At 42.5% G+C, this 13170-nt stretch overlaps 1 protein-coding gene across 1 annotated transcript; it reads right to left on the bottom strand.

Moving 5' to 3' along the window:
- Nucleotides 1–4706: 4706 nt before the first annotated feature.
- Nucleotides 4707–10710, bottom strand: PLK2 (polo like kinase 2). Its single transcript, XM_024765400.1, has 14 exons — nt 10314–10710; nt 9636–9743; nt 9378–9494; nt 9048–9177; nt 8728–8815; nt 8157–8252; nt 7849–8047; nt 7603–7750; nt 7147–7244; nt 6717–6846; nt 6244–6484; nt 5993–6122; nt 5623–5733; nt 4707–5487 (listed from the first exon to the last, which is right to left on the bottom strand). The coding sequence occupies exons 1-14, from the start codon at nt 10581–10583 to the stop codon at nt 5296–5298; spliced, it is 2058 nt and encodes a 685-aa protein (XP_024621168.1). The 5' UTR covers nt 10584–10710; the 3' UTR covers nt 4707–5295.
- Nucleotides 10711–13170: the final 2460 nt, after the last annotated feature.

Raw genomic sequence — 13170 nt, 5'->3', positions numbered from 1 at the left:
GTAATTTCTTACACATTAGGACTTTGAAAATGTATTAGCTTTCATACTTATATTCAGCTCAATTTGATTTTCACTGCCATTTATGAATAAATTTATAAAAGTCCACTTGCAAAGATATTTTTTCATTCAGCTTAAAAATTCTTATGGCATGTTCAACATGATCCCAACTTTAAAGGTCATTCGGCTGCCGTTGATTCCAAAGCAGTACCAAAGAAAGGCATTGCTGATTTTATTTCATTTAGGCCTGCTGCCTGGTTTCTTGCAGTACTAATTTGCTACAGGCCTAAAAAAGAGAATTTGTTCTAACTCGTATGGTTGGATTAAAATATCTGATCGTTCAGTATTTCATAGCCGAGATACCTCAGTACATTTATTATTTTCACCTTAACTTGGTAGTGAAGTTATTGTACCTCAATCATTAAAATCAATTTTGCTTTGTATATAATTGTATTATAAAGCTAATCCCAGGGGCAAAATCTATGTATTCTATTCAGTTGAATTCCAAACACTGATGAACCGTTATATTAAATTCTAACACTGCATATGGGAGTTTAACATTTTAGTTTGAATTCACTAATATAATTAAATTGTGGCAATTCAAACAAAGGGATACTTTCCATTACTAAAGTTAATAAGGCACAAAGAAGTACTAGAAGAAAGCATGAGTCTATTCATATATAGATTAGAATCTCTTGCAAGTCAAGGAAAAACAAAATGGAATCTACAGGTTTCTGTTTATAGAAGAGGTTATTCCAAGCCTTGGAAATATACTAACTCTACCATGCACAGAATTGCTATAAAATACCAACATTGATTTCTCCATGTACCTTATGAAAATGTATCTTACTCATTTTTAAGTCATATCTATTTTCATTAGACTAACGTCTCTGTAGTGTAAAAAAGTCTGATGATGTTTCAAATCAGAGGCCTAAAGCAAGAGCGACTCATCTTAAGGTTCCTCACTCTATCTTGTTCCTCCTCTAACCTTCCCCTGCCTGTCATCCTCCTGCCTAGTGAACTAGAGCTCTTAGCACTCATGTCACTTTGGGATTTAAGAGGAAGGGAGGATAGAGGTGGTACAAAATTAATGGAAGAGAGAAGTTAAGAAAGAAGGAAGGTATTAGCCTGTTCAATCTCAGACCCACCCCTGCCCTTCCCTGCTTCATTCTCCAATAGAAGAATGATTCCTGCAACTACATTCATCAGGGTTCTTTTCCACTAGCGTCCAGTTCACTTGGTCAATGGTAGACTGTAGGGCAAAAGGAAGAAATAATCCAGAATATTTTATCCCTTTTCTTTCCCAACCAGATGTGTACAGGGGTTATCTCAAGCAGTGACTACATTTGTTCCATGATTTCAAACTCCTGGTAGTGGAGGCAGTGACCACCATAATTCTACTTTCTGCCAGAAACCCCCAGTTCTGGAGTATTCCCACTTTCTCTCTGGGTCTCTCCAGCCAAGGGCGTGGTAGCGGCTTCCTACTGCTGCTTATCTCTTGGTTGCCTCACCACCTCCTATCTGACTTCCGGGCTCTTCCATCATCTATACAACCAATAGCCTCCAATAAATTCCTTCTCTTTGAAAGTCCTAAAATGACTTGTGCGTTCCTGGCTCGCCCATGACTGATACAGAAAGGAAGACTGGAAGGGGCAGAAATGAGTCAGTTATTTTCTTTTCTAGGTAACCAGGGTTACTGTTATGATGGGTGTGGAAGAAGGCAGGGGAAACAGGACAAGAAAAGGAGCAAATATTTATTGAGCACCTTTGATGTACAAGTGCTTTATTATCATTTAGTCTTTGTAGGTGTGGAAACTGAAGCTTAGAGAGGTTAGGTATTTCTTGAGATCTTATTGGTAATACATGGTTGAACAGGAATTTGAACTTAGGACTGATTCCAAAGCTTTTCCACTGCAGTACCCTTCCTATCTAGCAAACATAAGGTTACATTCAAAAATAGTTCTTGAAGGTTGGTTTTTTTTGGTTTTTTTTTTTTTTTTTTACTACTTTTATGAAGTAGTGAATGTCAAATAACTCAGGATCTGAGTCCTGCCGTGGTCACGCCACAGTTAGCTGAAGTTAGCTATTACTATGTACCAAAACTGAAGTTTTACATCTTGAAAGATTGCCTTGTATCTCAGCCTATAGACTGCCAGGATTGGGGATGGCTAAGTGAGAAACATTGCTGAGGACCGAAGGTGTTCATCATGCACATCTGTTATTTGGGAGTTGTTTTTATGGAATCCAGGGTCCTTGATTTTGAAAAGTAGAATTTATTTGGGAATTTTTTATCTTCTTTCCTTCACTGTAAAGGTTTATCAACACTGTTATGTTTTACATAGATGTCCTCAGTGCCAAAAAATAAAAATGCTGCTGGGTAGAAGGGATGACAGGGACCCATTTTTGTGTGCTCTCATCCAAAGCCTGTTTACTCCCAAATCTTGCCCGCTCTTGAGATGTAGACATGTATATCCAACTGTTTTCTGGACCTATTTGAGCATCCTCACACAAGTTTGATTCAAGCTGTCCTAAACTCACTGTATTTCCCTGAATATCAGGCTCTTCCTTCTACATTCCTAATTTATTTCAGTTAATGACCCCACAGTACACTGCCTACCCGCCATTGACTGTCAATCATCCTAAGGCCCACCTTCTTCCTCAGGCTCCACATTCAATAAAGTGCCAAATCCTATTCAAATCAACTGTCTAAGTCCCTCCCAAATCCACTGTCATTTATTCATTCAATATTTGATTACCATATGCCACCGTATTGGGGATACTAAAATAAACTATTGGTAGACGGGCCAAAGGAGACACTACCTAACTCTTTATATGCTCCGTTTTATAAAGTCCTTTCTCACCTGGATCACAACATTAGTATCTTTACTGTTTGGGTCATCTTTCTCCATCTTCTTCCCCACCCATCTTGCTTATGTCCCCAGAATGAATTTAATAAAACTGAAATACTAGGTCACTTGCTTCCTTAAAATCTTTCAGTAACTACACATAGCCTTCGGTGCAGCCTAAATGCCTTGTGATGGAACTTGGGAGCACGTCAGGTCTGTTTCTTCCAGCCTTTACCTATGATGCTTCAGACTTACACATCCACTTCTCCTGTGAACTCTTTCACCCTCGGGCATCTATATATGTTATTCCCACTGCTTATAATACCCTTCCCCATCTCATACCTTTATTTAACCCTCACTCATCTTTCAAAACCCAATAAAAAAGAATTTTCTTCTCTGGAATCTCTTCTCTGAGTCCACCCCACGCCTGCGGCTCCTTTCCCATGATTCCTGTTCTTGGTTCCCCCAACACCCAGTACATATCTTTATCATAATATCACAGCACTTATCAGACTACTAGACAAATGCACTAGACAAATGTCTCCTCCACTCTGCTGTGATTTCCTCAAGGACAGGGAGAGGTTTGGGCTCACTCAACATCTCCAACACCAGGCTCTGGATTTGGCACACAGTAGACCCTCAGTACCTACAAGAATGGATAAGTACCTAATTTTGAAATGGTGAAGTAATATACAACCTAACACTGTAAAACTCAAAATGAAAGCACATTTTTTACTATTTACAAACTCCTACTTCTACCTCTCTGCTCACAAAGACAAAAATAGATTGTATTTCTGCACACCCAGCTATTAGTGTAATTATCCAGTTTTCTTCAGCTATTACTATTTTCTTCAGCTATTACCATAAACCATTTAACAGAGACTGAAGCTGTACACGTGGCCAGAGAACTCCAGTCAGCAGGAGTTACTCTAGGAACTGTGAAATATCCATAAACAGTTCTCCAGATTTGACTTTTATTAATAAAGCATATCAGGTACAGTTTGTAGTAATTTTAGAAAACTGTAAAACTACAACCACCATCTCTACACTACTCTGTACAGGATCCTAGTGCAAACAGAGCCTAACACATGAGAGAGTGCTGCTTTTCTCAGGACAATATTTTCCTTATAGTGGGATTACAATTGAACAAAAAAAGTATTTGCACTTTATACAGGTCACTGTAAGTTCAGAGTAACAGGGAGCAGCTTTGTACACCTGTCAAAGGAGACAGCCCACTGAAAGAGAAAACTGTCTCAGATTTACCCCTTGGATAATTTGATAGTTTAAAAGATGGGCTTAAAACCAAAGCTTGGTACCCTTACCATTCGCCATCCTCCATGCACCAGAAGGAAAATGACTTATTTACAAAGTACTTCTCGCTACTGGTGGCAACGGGCGTGTTTAGGTAGGTTTAAGCTGAGTTATACATTTAGGTGGTGCAAGTATTATAAAGTACAGAATCCTGCCCACATTAAGATAAACTTCCGGTACCTACTGACACTTAATAACAGAGATCCGTTTACACAGGATTACTCTAGCTTTTAGCTCCAAGCTAGACGAGTTTTGGGGAAATACTCCAGAGAGAAATTGGTTTTGGATTCAGTAGGAGGCCTATATTCTGGTTGTGAAAAGAGTGGTATTTTTGTTATACTCTTCTCTTCTCAAGCTAGATCTACCAGAGAGCATATGACTTCACTTCAGGTATTAAAGACTGACTTCCTAGAAATTATTATTAGCAAAGTTAAAACTCTAACTTTCTAGCCTGCTTCTGCACTCAACGTCCTGCCAAAGAGTGCCAAGAATCCATGATCAAAGAAAGCTGTGATGCAGTGTTGGTGCCACACCAAAGACAGGAGATCACTGTTTCCGCTTTTTCATACTCTTTATTGCCAACAGTTTAAAATGGTCAACATAAAAAAAAAACTGATAATAAATACTGCTCTTTGGGCTGTAATAAATAAAAAGTTTATTAACAAGGAATGCACTTTTCCAGCCACAAGTGTCTTCAAAAAAAAAAGAAAATTATGTATGGCCATAGTTCACAGTTAAGCAGCCAAAAGCTGCTCCAATTACAGCCTTTAAACAACATGGGAGCGTCCTCCCTTCTCCCTCCCCTTCAGGAAGTATATTCACAGTTCCAAGTCCTCTGTCTGAAGTACTCTCCACAGAGAGAAGTTAAGTCAATGCACCTTTCTGCAAAATTGTCTGAAAAACCTTTTGAAACAGGTACGTCAAGGAAAACTGCATTCGGGTTCACTCTCAGCTTGTCCAAGGTCCAGGACTGTGTGCCTCTGCCTGGTCTGGTTCCACCAGGTCCAGCAGGCCACGGAGGAATTGTTTTCGTACCACCACCTGTCCACCTTCTTCAACGTGCTGTAGATCATTCTACTGGCTTCCCTGTAGATCTCACAGTGGAAAAGAGGAGTCCCATAGGATCCATTCAAAAAGTCTCTCAGTTACACCTCTGTAAGAGCATGTTCAGAGCATATTCCATTCGATTCTTTAATTCTAATGAACAGCCAGACATCAGCAGAGTTGTCAGTCTAAACGTTGTAGATATCCTGTCCTCATTGATGTAGGTGAGAAGGTATTCTTCGTTTTGGCTACAGATGATTATTTTCGTATGATCGTGGTAGAAATTCACCTTTAAAAAGCAGACATAGGTATTAGATCTCTCTAAATACTCAAGATGTGAAGAGTTTCGTCAATGATTAAATTGGCTAGGTAAAAATCATTTTTGGGGGATCTAAACATGTGCTTTCCTCAAGGGTTCATTTACCTGAAAGGTGCCATCATTGAAGAGCATCATTAAGGCCTTATCAGATTTCAGCCACTGAAGGAGGTAGAGCCGAGGTCTTCGAACATCAGTAACACTAGGCAGATCTCCACCCTGGGAGAGATTGGGAGACTTAGTGCCTAGAAATGCTTTGCTGTGTGTGCACTCAGTTCTTCTAAGCAAATGCCTATCAAACTTAAGCAAGTGCCAGGATGGCCTGGAGATTCCTGGTCCCACCACCCGGAGATCCTGATCCAGCAGGTTGAGGGTGGGACATAAGAGGCTGCATGCCTTAAAGCGTTGAGGTTACACAGATGCCACTGCTCTGTGGACTACACTGCAAACATCACTGCTGGAAAGCCACAGTACTTACATCCATGAGGTTTTCCTCCATGTAATGAGAGAAGTATTTCAGCACCGTCACTTGACTAATGAATTGTTCGGGGGCATCTGTTGCTGGGAAAACAGAGCATTGGCCAAGCTCTGCATAATAGTGAACTGTTCTAAAGAACGGGAACAATACGGAGAAAAGAAGGAAAAACGGAAGCAGTTAGTCACTATTTTCAGGTTTCCTTAGGGCAAAACTAAAGAACTGACAGGGCTTCCTTAATTGAACACGCTTACTTTTTATCTGGAAGGAGGCTCATGTGAGCACCGTTGTTGAAGAGGACGCCTACAGTGTGGTCTGAGAGCTGGTACCCAAAGCCATATTTATTAGAGTAGTCGACCCACTTGGTGACCCACTGAAAGGAAGTGCTCAGCTGCTCTTTGGGGATGCAGTCAGCTTCTGGCATGTTTTCTAGACATCCTCGAAGGACTCTTGCCACTGTGTCTGCGACACTTCCCATGGTACTGTCCTCGAGGCCTGGAAAGTCAGAGAAATTTAGAAAATAATTAACAACAAAACCTCAGGCTACGGTAGGTGCTAAGTCTCCCTTCACTAAATCTAAGGAGGGAGGACTCAAAATTGTTCCAGTCCTCTAATTTTGCTTCTTCTATGTTAAATCAGGCCGAAAACCAAACTGACGTCAGTTACTTAGTATTGAGCACTGGCATTCAGAGCGTCATTACTTAAAACGCAATTGACAACAACTTACATTCACTGCTACTGCTGCAGCTGCCAAGAGTTCCTCTGACTATCATCCGAATAGCATCTCCAATCTGCTGCTTGTTTTCCACTGCGGGTGTTCCAGATCTGGCAACTGTAGTGGTAGGTGGCTGGAGTTCCTAGAAGAGAGAAGAGCCAGGCCATAGTCAAGCGTTTAAAATTCATTTGGGGTTGCGAATTCTAGTTTAAGATGAGATTGTGGCAATTAGTAGGAAAGCTTATCAAAAAGCAATGGACACAAGCCAGGTAAAAGCTATTTCGGTAACTCAATTGCATGCATTGTTAAACTAAGAGATAAAATCTTCCCTTTTAAAGGGTTGGAAAGAAAACTTTAAGTAAATATGTGATCCAAGCGACAATTAGCAAAGAATGAAAATGATATAAAGTGTTTATAACTATTTTACTCTTCTTTAGCATACCTCATCTGTCCTATGTTTGCTGGGCTGCTGAGTTATCGAAGTCTTTTTCAAATCATGCCTAAGCTTGTAAATTTCTTCATCTTCTTTAGCCACTTTATCTGTAAATCAAGGAAAAGAGTTATGAGCATTATTCTATCCAAACAAGGTAGAAACAGAGCTAGCCATATTTCCTCCTTTTGCATTAATAACCAACTTAAGAGCATCCAAGGCAAAACCATCAGCTTTTACTTTTATCTTTGCCATCAGCTGCAATTACGCAAGAAGCACACTTTAATGCATATGAAACAAAAAGCTATCAACCACAATTTGCAGTGTGGATTTTTTACGCTACAAAAAGTCAAATAGTATACAAACATACAGGCCAAATTATGTTAATATAAAAGCCTCTTTTAACTAACTTATCAACTTTATATATAATATTGGACACAGAAAAACAAAAGAAGTCTTATAACTTACTGTGTGTGTCAATATATCTTGCTTTGTCTTTTTTGCCACCAAAAAGAGCAGCAGCTGCTTTCTTAAAGAAATTCTTAGCTGGGCTTGACAAGTGGAAATCTGGAACTGTATGACAACAGCTAGAAGAGAGTCTGTCTGGAGTGAAGCCCTATGAAGTAAAAGACAAGATCTTCAGTAACCTGCTGGGAAATTAGGATCAAGAACATGTAATAAAAAGACGCCAAAAAAAAAAAAAAATGCACCAACCTGCAAAAAAAAATCATGTCGAATGATGTCATCCAAACTGGGACGATCTTCTGGATTTTTGGACAACATGCTGGCTATTAAGTGCTTAGCAGGAGCCAGCAACGAAGAGGGCATTGTATACCTTGCTTCTCTTATGCACCTGTAAGTTTCTTTCAGGTTTGTAGTTTCAAATGGGGGTCTTCCTAATAACATTGTATACCTGTATGCAAGGAAACACTTCTTTAGGAACGGTCAAAAAGCGACTCTTTTCGAGTGTTAAAAACCTACATCCAAATTTGCTTTTTGATTATTTTGGTGCATTTACTTACATTACACAGCCTAAGGCCCAAATGTCTGATTCACAGCCGTGTCCTTGTTTGTTGAGGACTTCAGGAGAAAGATAATTTGGGGTACCACATATCGTTCTAGGAAAACAAAATATGAAGATCTCATTAGGAACTATTCTACTGTTTAAACTTAGTTCTCTGGATAAAACCTTAAAAGCACTATGTTGAATTTCTATTTGGAAACATCTGACTTTTGATTTCTGGCATGTAAACAACTGACATTTGACCAAGTGACTTGGTAATTTTTTTTTAATGTGTGTACAATTTTTTTCAGCCACATGACAAAGTGTTTTAAGCCAACTGAGACCAGGTACAGCAGGACATATTTATATATTTCAGGCAAATATAAGACAGATTTGTTTCATAATCAACTTAGGGGCATAAGGTACTCTGCCTGGCCCATAGTGGCACCGGATAAGTGTTTCCTTCCATTAACACTGTAGCGGTTTATAGATTTTAGTATCAACTGGCCTTTGAAACATTGACTGGAAAATAAAAAGGGCATATTTGATCTCCACAAAACTCTATCAGGATGTATCCTTCTGACTCTTACCTCCTTCTGTGTTCCAAGGGTTCCAGCCTGGCTGCCAAACCAAAGTCCCCAACTTTTAGTTCCATGGCTTCATTAATAAAAAAGTTTCCTAGATGATTAAAAAAAAAAAGAAATCTGAATTCCCTTGGAAAGCTGTTCTAACCAAGTACACACACATCCACTCAACAGGCAGGCAGCCAGTTGCTTCAAGTGAAAGCCATCATTCATAAGCAAGATTGCACTGGTTAGATCCCAACTAAGAACATTAATATGTAAAAAAAAGGGAAAGAGACAGCACACCTCTCTGACACAAAAGTCATCATTTGGAGTGAAAGGCTTACCTAGTTTGAGATCTCTGTGCAGGATTTCTTGTTCATGAAGGTACTTCAGTCCAGACACAATCTGCCTGAGGTAGTATCGGACTTCCGGCTCTGTCAACACCTTCCTTGCTTTCAAGATATGAGCCATGGACTGGGAAGAGGAGAAGGAAAAAAGAGAATCTGTCAAACAAAGTTACCAAAATCAGGGGTTTCCTTGTGCAGGATGAGCGATGAGAGTTAATGCTGCAGTATAATAATTGCCTCCACGACGAAATTCCCAGACAAAGTTCAGTTTGAATGCCGCGCCAGTTTGCGGGAAGTAAATGCATTCAAATAGGAGTGAACACTTACCCTTCTACTGCAATATTCCAAAAGAATGTAAATGTTCTCTTTATCCTCGAAGTAGTGGTAAAACTGCACTACATGCTTGTGATGGAGAATTCTGTGAAGCTCTATTTCTTTGTCAATCTAAAAGAAAAAAGCAAGATCAGTCTTATTAGCCTCCCTCACCTCCGAAAAGCCAGTCTTACACATGCAGAAGACATTTTCCTAAAAGGGAAGGGCCATCTTGCACACAAAGAAAATACTTTACTCAACAGTCATACACACCTTTTCCCTTTGATGAGGTTTGGCTACTCTGCTGTGAGGAATAATTTTTGCAGCGTAGACTTTGTTGTTTGTCAAATCTGTCATCTCGTAACATTTTGCAAAGCCACCCTGAAAGGAAACAAAGCCGAGACGGAATTGAGTATGGCAGGGACATGGACGGCAGATTTTGAGAAAGAAAAGCAAAAATATGGGAGAGGAAGGACGGACAGAGGGATGCGGTCTACTTTTTTAAAGCTCTTTCACGAAGGGAAAAGCATTCCTGAAAACAGTAAGTTAAAACAGTGCCCCTTCTCCCTTTACAGAGAGGAACTTTCCGGAGGGGGGGCTTGGGGTTGGGGAGATGAGAAATAGGGTATGAAGAGACTTGTCAAGAAAATCCTCTGTGGGGGCAGCTCGAGAGAATTAGGTCTGGTATAGAAAGCCCTCGCTTCTGGCCTCAAGATCAATGTCTTTGGGCGGCGGGACGCAGACTGAGCCGCGGCTAAGGATGTGAAATCGATCCCGGCACTGCCAGCGCACAAAAGCCAGAGGAGGGCAGGTGAGCAGCCCACGTCGCGCCGGGATCGGCCTCCCGAGACGCCGAGAAGCGGTGGGCGCGGCGTCCGGCCCGGCCCGGGGAATGCCCGGGCAGACCTCCCTCCCGCCTGGCAGCACAGCAGGGCGCCCGCCGCTCGTCACCTTTCCCAGCACTTTGCCTCGGCAGTAGCGCTTCCCCGTGGTGGGGTCGACGATAATCCTCGAGATCTCGGCCCCCGAGTGCGAGTGGTGGTGATGGTGGTGCGAGGCGGCCGGCTGCACCTGCACCTGGGGCTGCGGCGGCTGCGGTTCCTCGGGGGGCGGCTGCGGCCGCTTCTTCTTCGAGTCCCCGCCGCAAGCCTTGCCCAGCGCCTGCTCGCACATCTTCGTGCCGGCGGCCGGCTGGTAGGTGATAGTCCGCAAGAGCTCCATGGTCCCCTCGCCACCCTGCACTGCCCGCTGCCACCTCCGAGGCGCGGACACGCGACCGAGCCAGCCTCTACCCTCGAGCCCCAGCCGCAGCCACCAACCACCCACGCCCGACGCCTCCGTTCACTTGTACGAGTGCAAACGCCCGGAGAAGTCTTATATACGGGCGGAAAAGGGGGCGGAGAATCGAAACGGGATGCTACATCACGGGTGACGCCCCGCCCACCGGCCTCAAGAGCGTCCGGGGAGCGGGAGGTTGCGACGGGCTGGTGGTTTCCAGCTTGCGAGCCGCTTGCCGGCCGCGGGGAGCGCTCACCCCGATGGGGAGGCGGACACAGGCGTCCGGCTGTCCCCGTGACCGCCATCCCATTCTTGGAATGTTCCGAGCTTCTGGGTTTGAAGTAGAAACCCTAGGGCCGACGCGTGGCTCCGCCCCCACCCGCCCCGCGGCGGGCGGTGCAGTGGTCAGAGCCCCGCCGGGTGCTGCGGTCCTCGCAGGTTCCCTCCCGTGCACAGCCCTTCCTCACCGCCCTACAACCTGACGCGTCTGGTGTCAAGGTGTGAGTGTGGCCGGAGCCACTGCACAGTCACGTGAGGCTTCCCGGTGGCCACCTGGAGACCTTCTGGGCTGCCGCCGCCCCCGCAGTTTTACCCCGTTAGCTCCTGTCTACAGGGGCCCTGCGGGGAGGCTGTACCCCTGAAAAACAAGGATCCGCGGAACAGGGTGTTCCGAGCTCCCTGCCGCTTCTGAATGAAGCGGACTTCGGCTGGGGCCGGTCGGCTGACCATGGCCAAGTCCCACTTAGGCCCGTGTGGCCTCTGCCCATCACCTTAGAGCAAGCCTTTGTCGGAGGTCAGGCCCTTAACCTTGGAGAGGGAGGCCAGCTCCTTGGGAAGGCTTCGCGTTCAGAATGACCGAAGACGGGGAGCAAAGGCGCCATCTCGTGGAATGTTCTAGAAGCGCAGTTAGTCCGAGTGGGCAGCGGTTAATGACTATATGGGCTTTCTTTGACAGTAAGTGGTTTAAAAGTGCGCCTGGTGCTAACTATGGTTTTACAATCTAAATCATCTATCACTTCTTATTCCGAAGGGGTTATGCGGAATGCGTCGTTTAAAATGGCTCATTAAGCCACGTGGCTGCTCTGGTGCTGGGAGAGTCAATCCTAGGCCTTCCAAGTGGAGAGGATTGGTAGCATGAGGGAGGAGCATAGCCAAGTGAGCTAAAACATGGCTTAGTTTCCTATTTCCAGATTTTACGATTCAGACTTGCTAACCTGGGACGGCCATTGTTTCTTGTTCTAATGACAGTAGTGCATTTATGTGCAGGGTACCGTGCTTAGTATTTTGAAAAGCCTTATTTAATTCTACATCCATTCTAAGTAGGAAATACTGTTATTCCCATTTTGCAGATGAGGAATCTGGGGTTTAACGAATTTAAGTTAACTATTCCCTCTATATATATTTAGTAGAACATCCAAGTTATGTTAATTGGCAATAGACAGATTTTTAAATCCAAGTTAAGATGTGTTAAACAGTTTTTTGAAACTAATTTCCAGTGCTATATAGAATACCAGATTAATAACCCCCTGGAAGGTACCTAGAAAACGGTTGGCTCCAGTACAGATACCATCAGGGTATGCATGGTATCAGTTAATTAAATGTGCATGGTTTCGAAGATTCTGTCTCAAGTATTTCCCACATAATGTAGAAAGGAGTTTCATTGGCATTACAGAGTAGAAAGGGAAAGTCTTCTGTGACTCCTCCTTTTTGATTCTGTAAGCTGTTCAGGGCAAGCCAAGGCATGTTTCTCATAAAGTGAAAGTAGAATTTACCCCATGATTATCAGGGTTGGAACAGGCGCGGGCCTGGTGGTGGATATGAAGAATTACACAATCCTCCTCTTTAAAGATAAACCTAGGGGTGACCTTTGCTCCCCAGATTTATGCAAACTTATTTACTAGCCTGTAGTAGGCTTGCAGGTTTAGAAAATACTACCTAAATTTCCAGAGTTACTTTTACACCTTGTCTTTATTTTCTCGGTTGATAATGAACTTTTTAATCTATTTCTGTTTATGACTTTCTATGATAAAAGGACTATGAAGAATAGTATGATATTTTTCATTATTATTTCCATTCTTTGATTATCATATACTATAGTATATCTCTTTACCAAATGTACTTAAGCATTTTATGGACTGTTGAACATGCCATGTGAAATTCAGGACTATCCTCCAAAACATCTGAGCATTTAATAAAATATTAACATGTATATGTGTTATGGGACCTTCTGTCCAACTATGAAAATCTGATTTTTTGGTTCGTGGTGCCATCGTGTCGACAGAACTAAAATTGTTGTTAGTAGAACAAAAAAGAAAATAAATGTACTTTCCAATAGAGATAAATCTTTAATTACAAAATATTTCTCTGTAGTTCTGTAGATTTAATGTAATTACAAGTGGAATCCCAATATGACTTTTAGTGAAACTTGACAAGCTGATTGCAAACTTTGAAAGTGTAAGTGATCAAAAATAGCAAACTAACTTAAAGAATTAGAAGGGGGAAGGTCTTTCTTTACCAGTTATCACAACTT

Source organism: Neophocaena asiaeorientalis, unplaced genomic scaffold, assembly GCF_003031525.2.
Source record: "Neophocaena asiaeorientalis asiaeorientalis breed wild unplaced genomic scaffold, Neophocaena_asiaeorientalis_V1.1 scaffold198, whole genome shotgun sequence".
Lineage (NCBI taxonomy): Eukaryota > Metazoa > Chordata > Mammalia > Artiodactyla > Phocoenidae > Neophocaena > Neophocaena asiaeorientalis.
The sequence above is the reverse complement of the archived record's forward strand: the minus strand, read 5'-3'. Positions and strand labels throughout refer to the sequence as shown.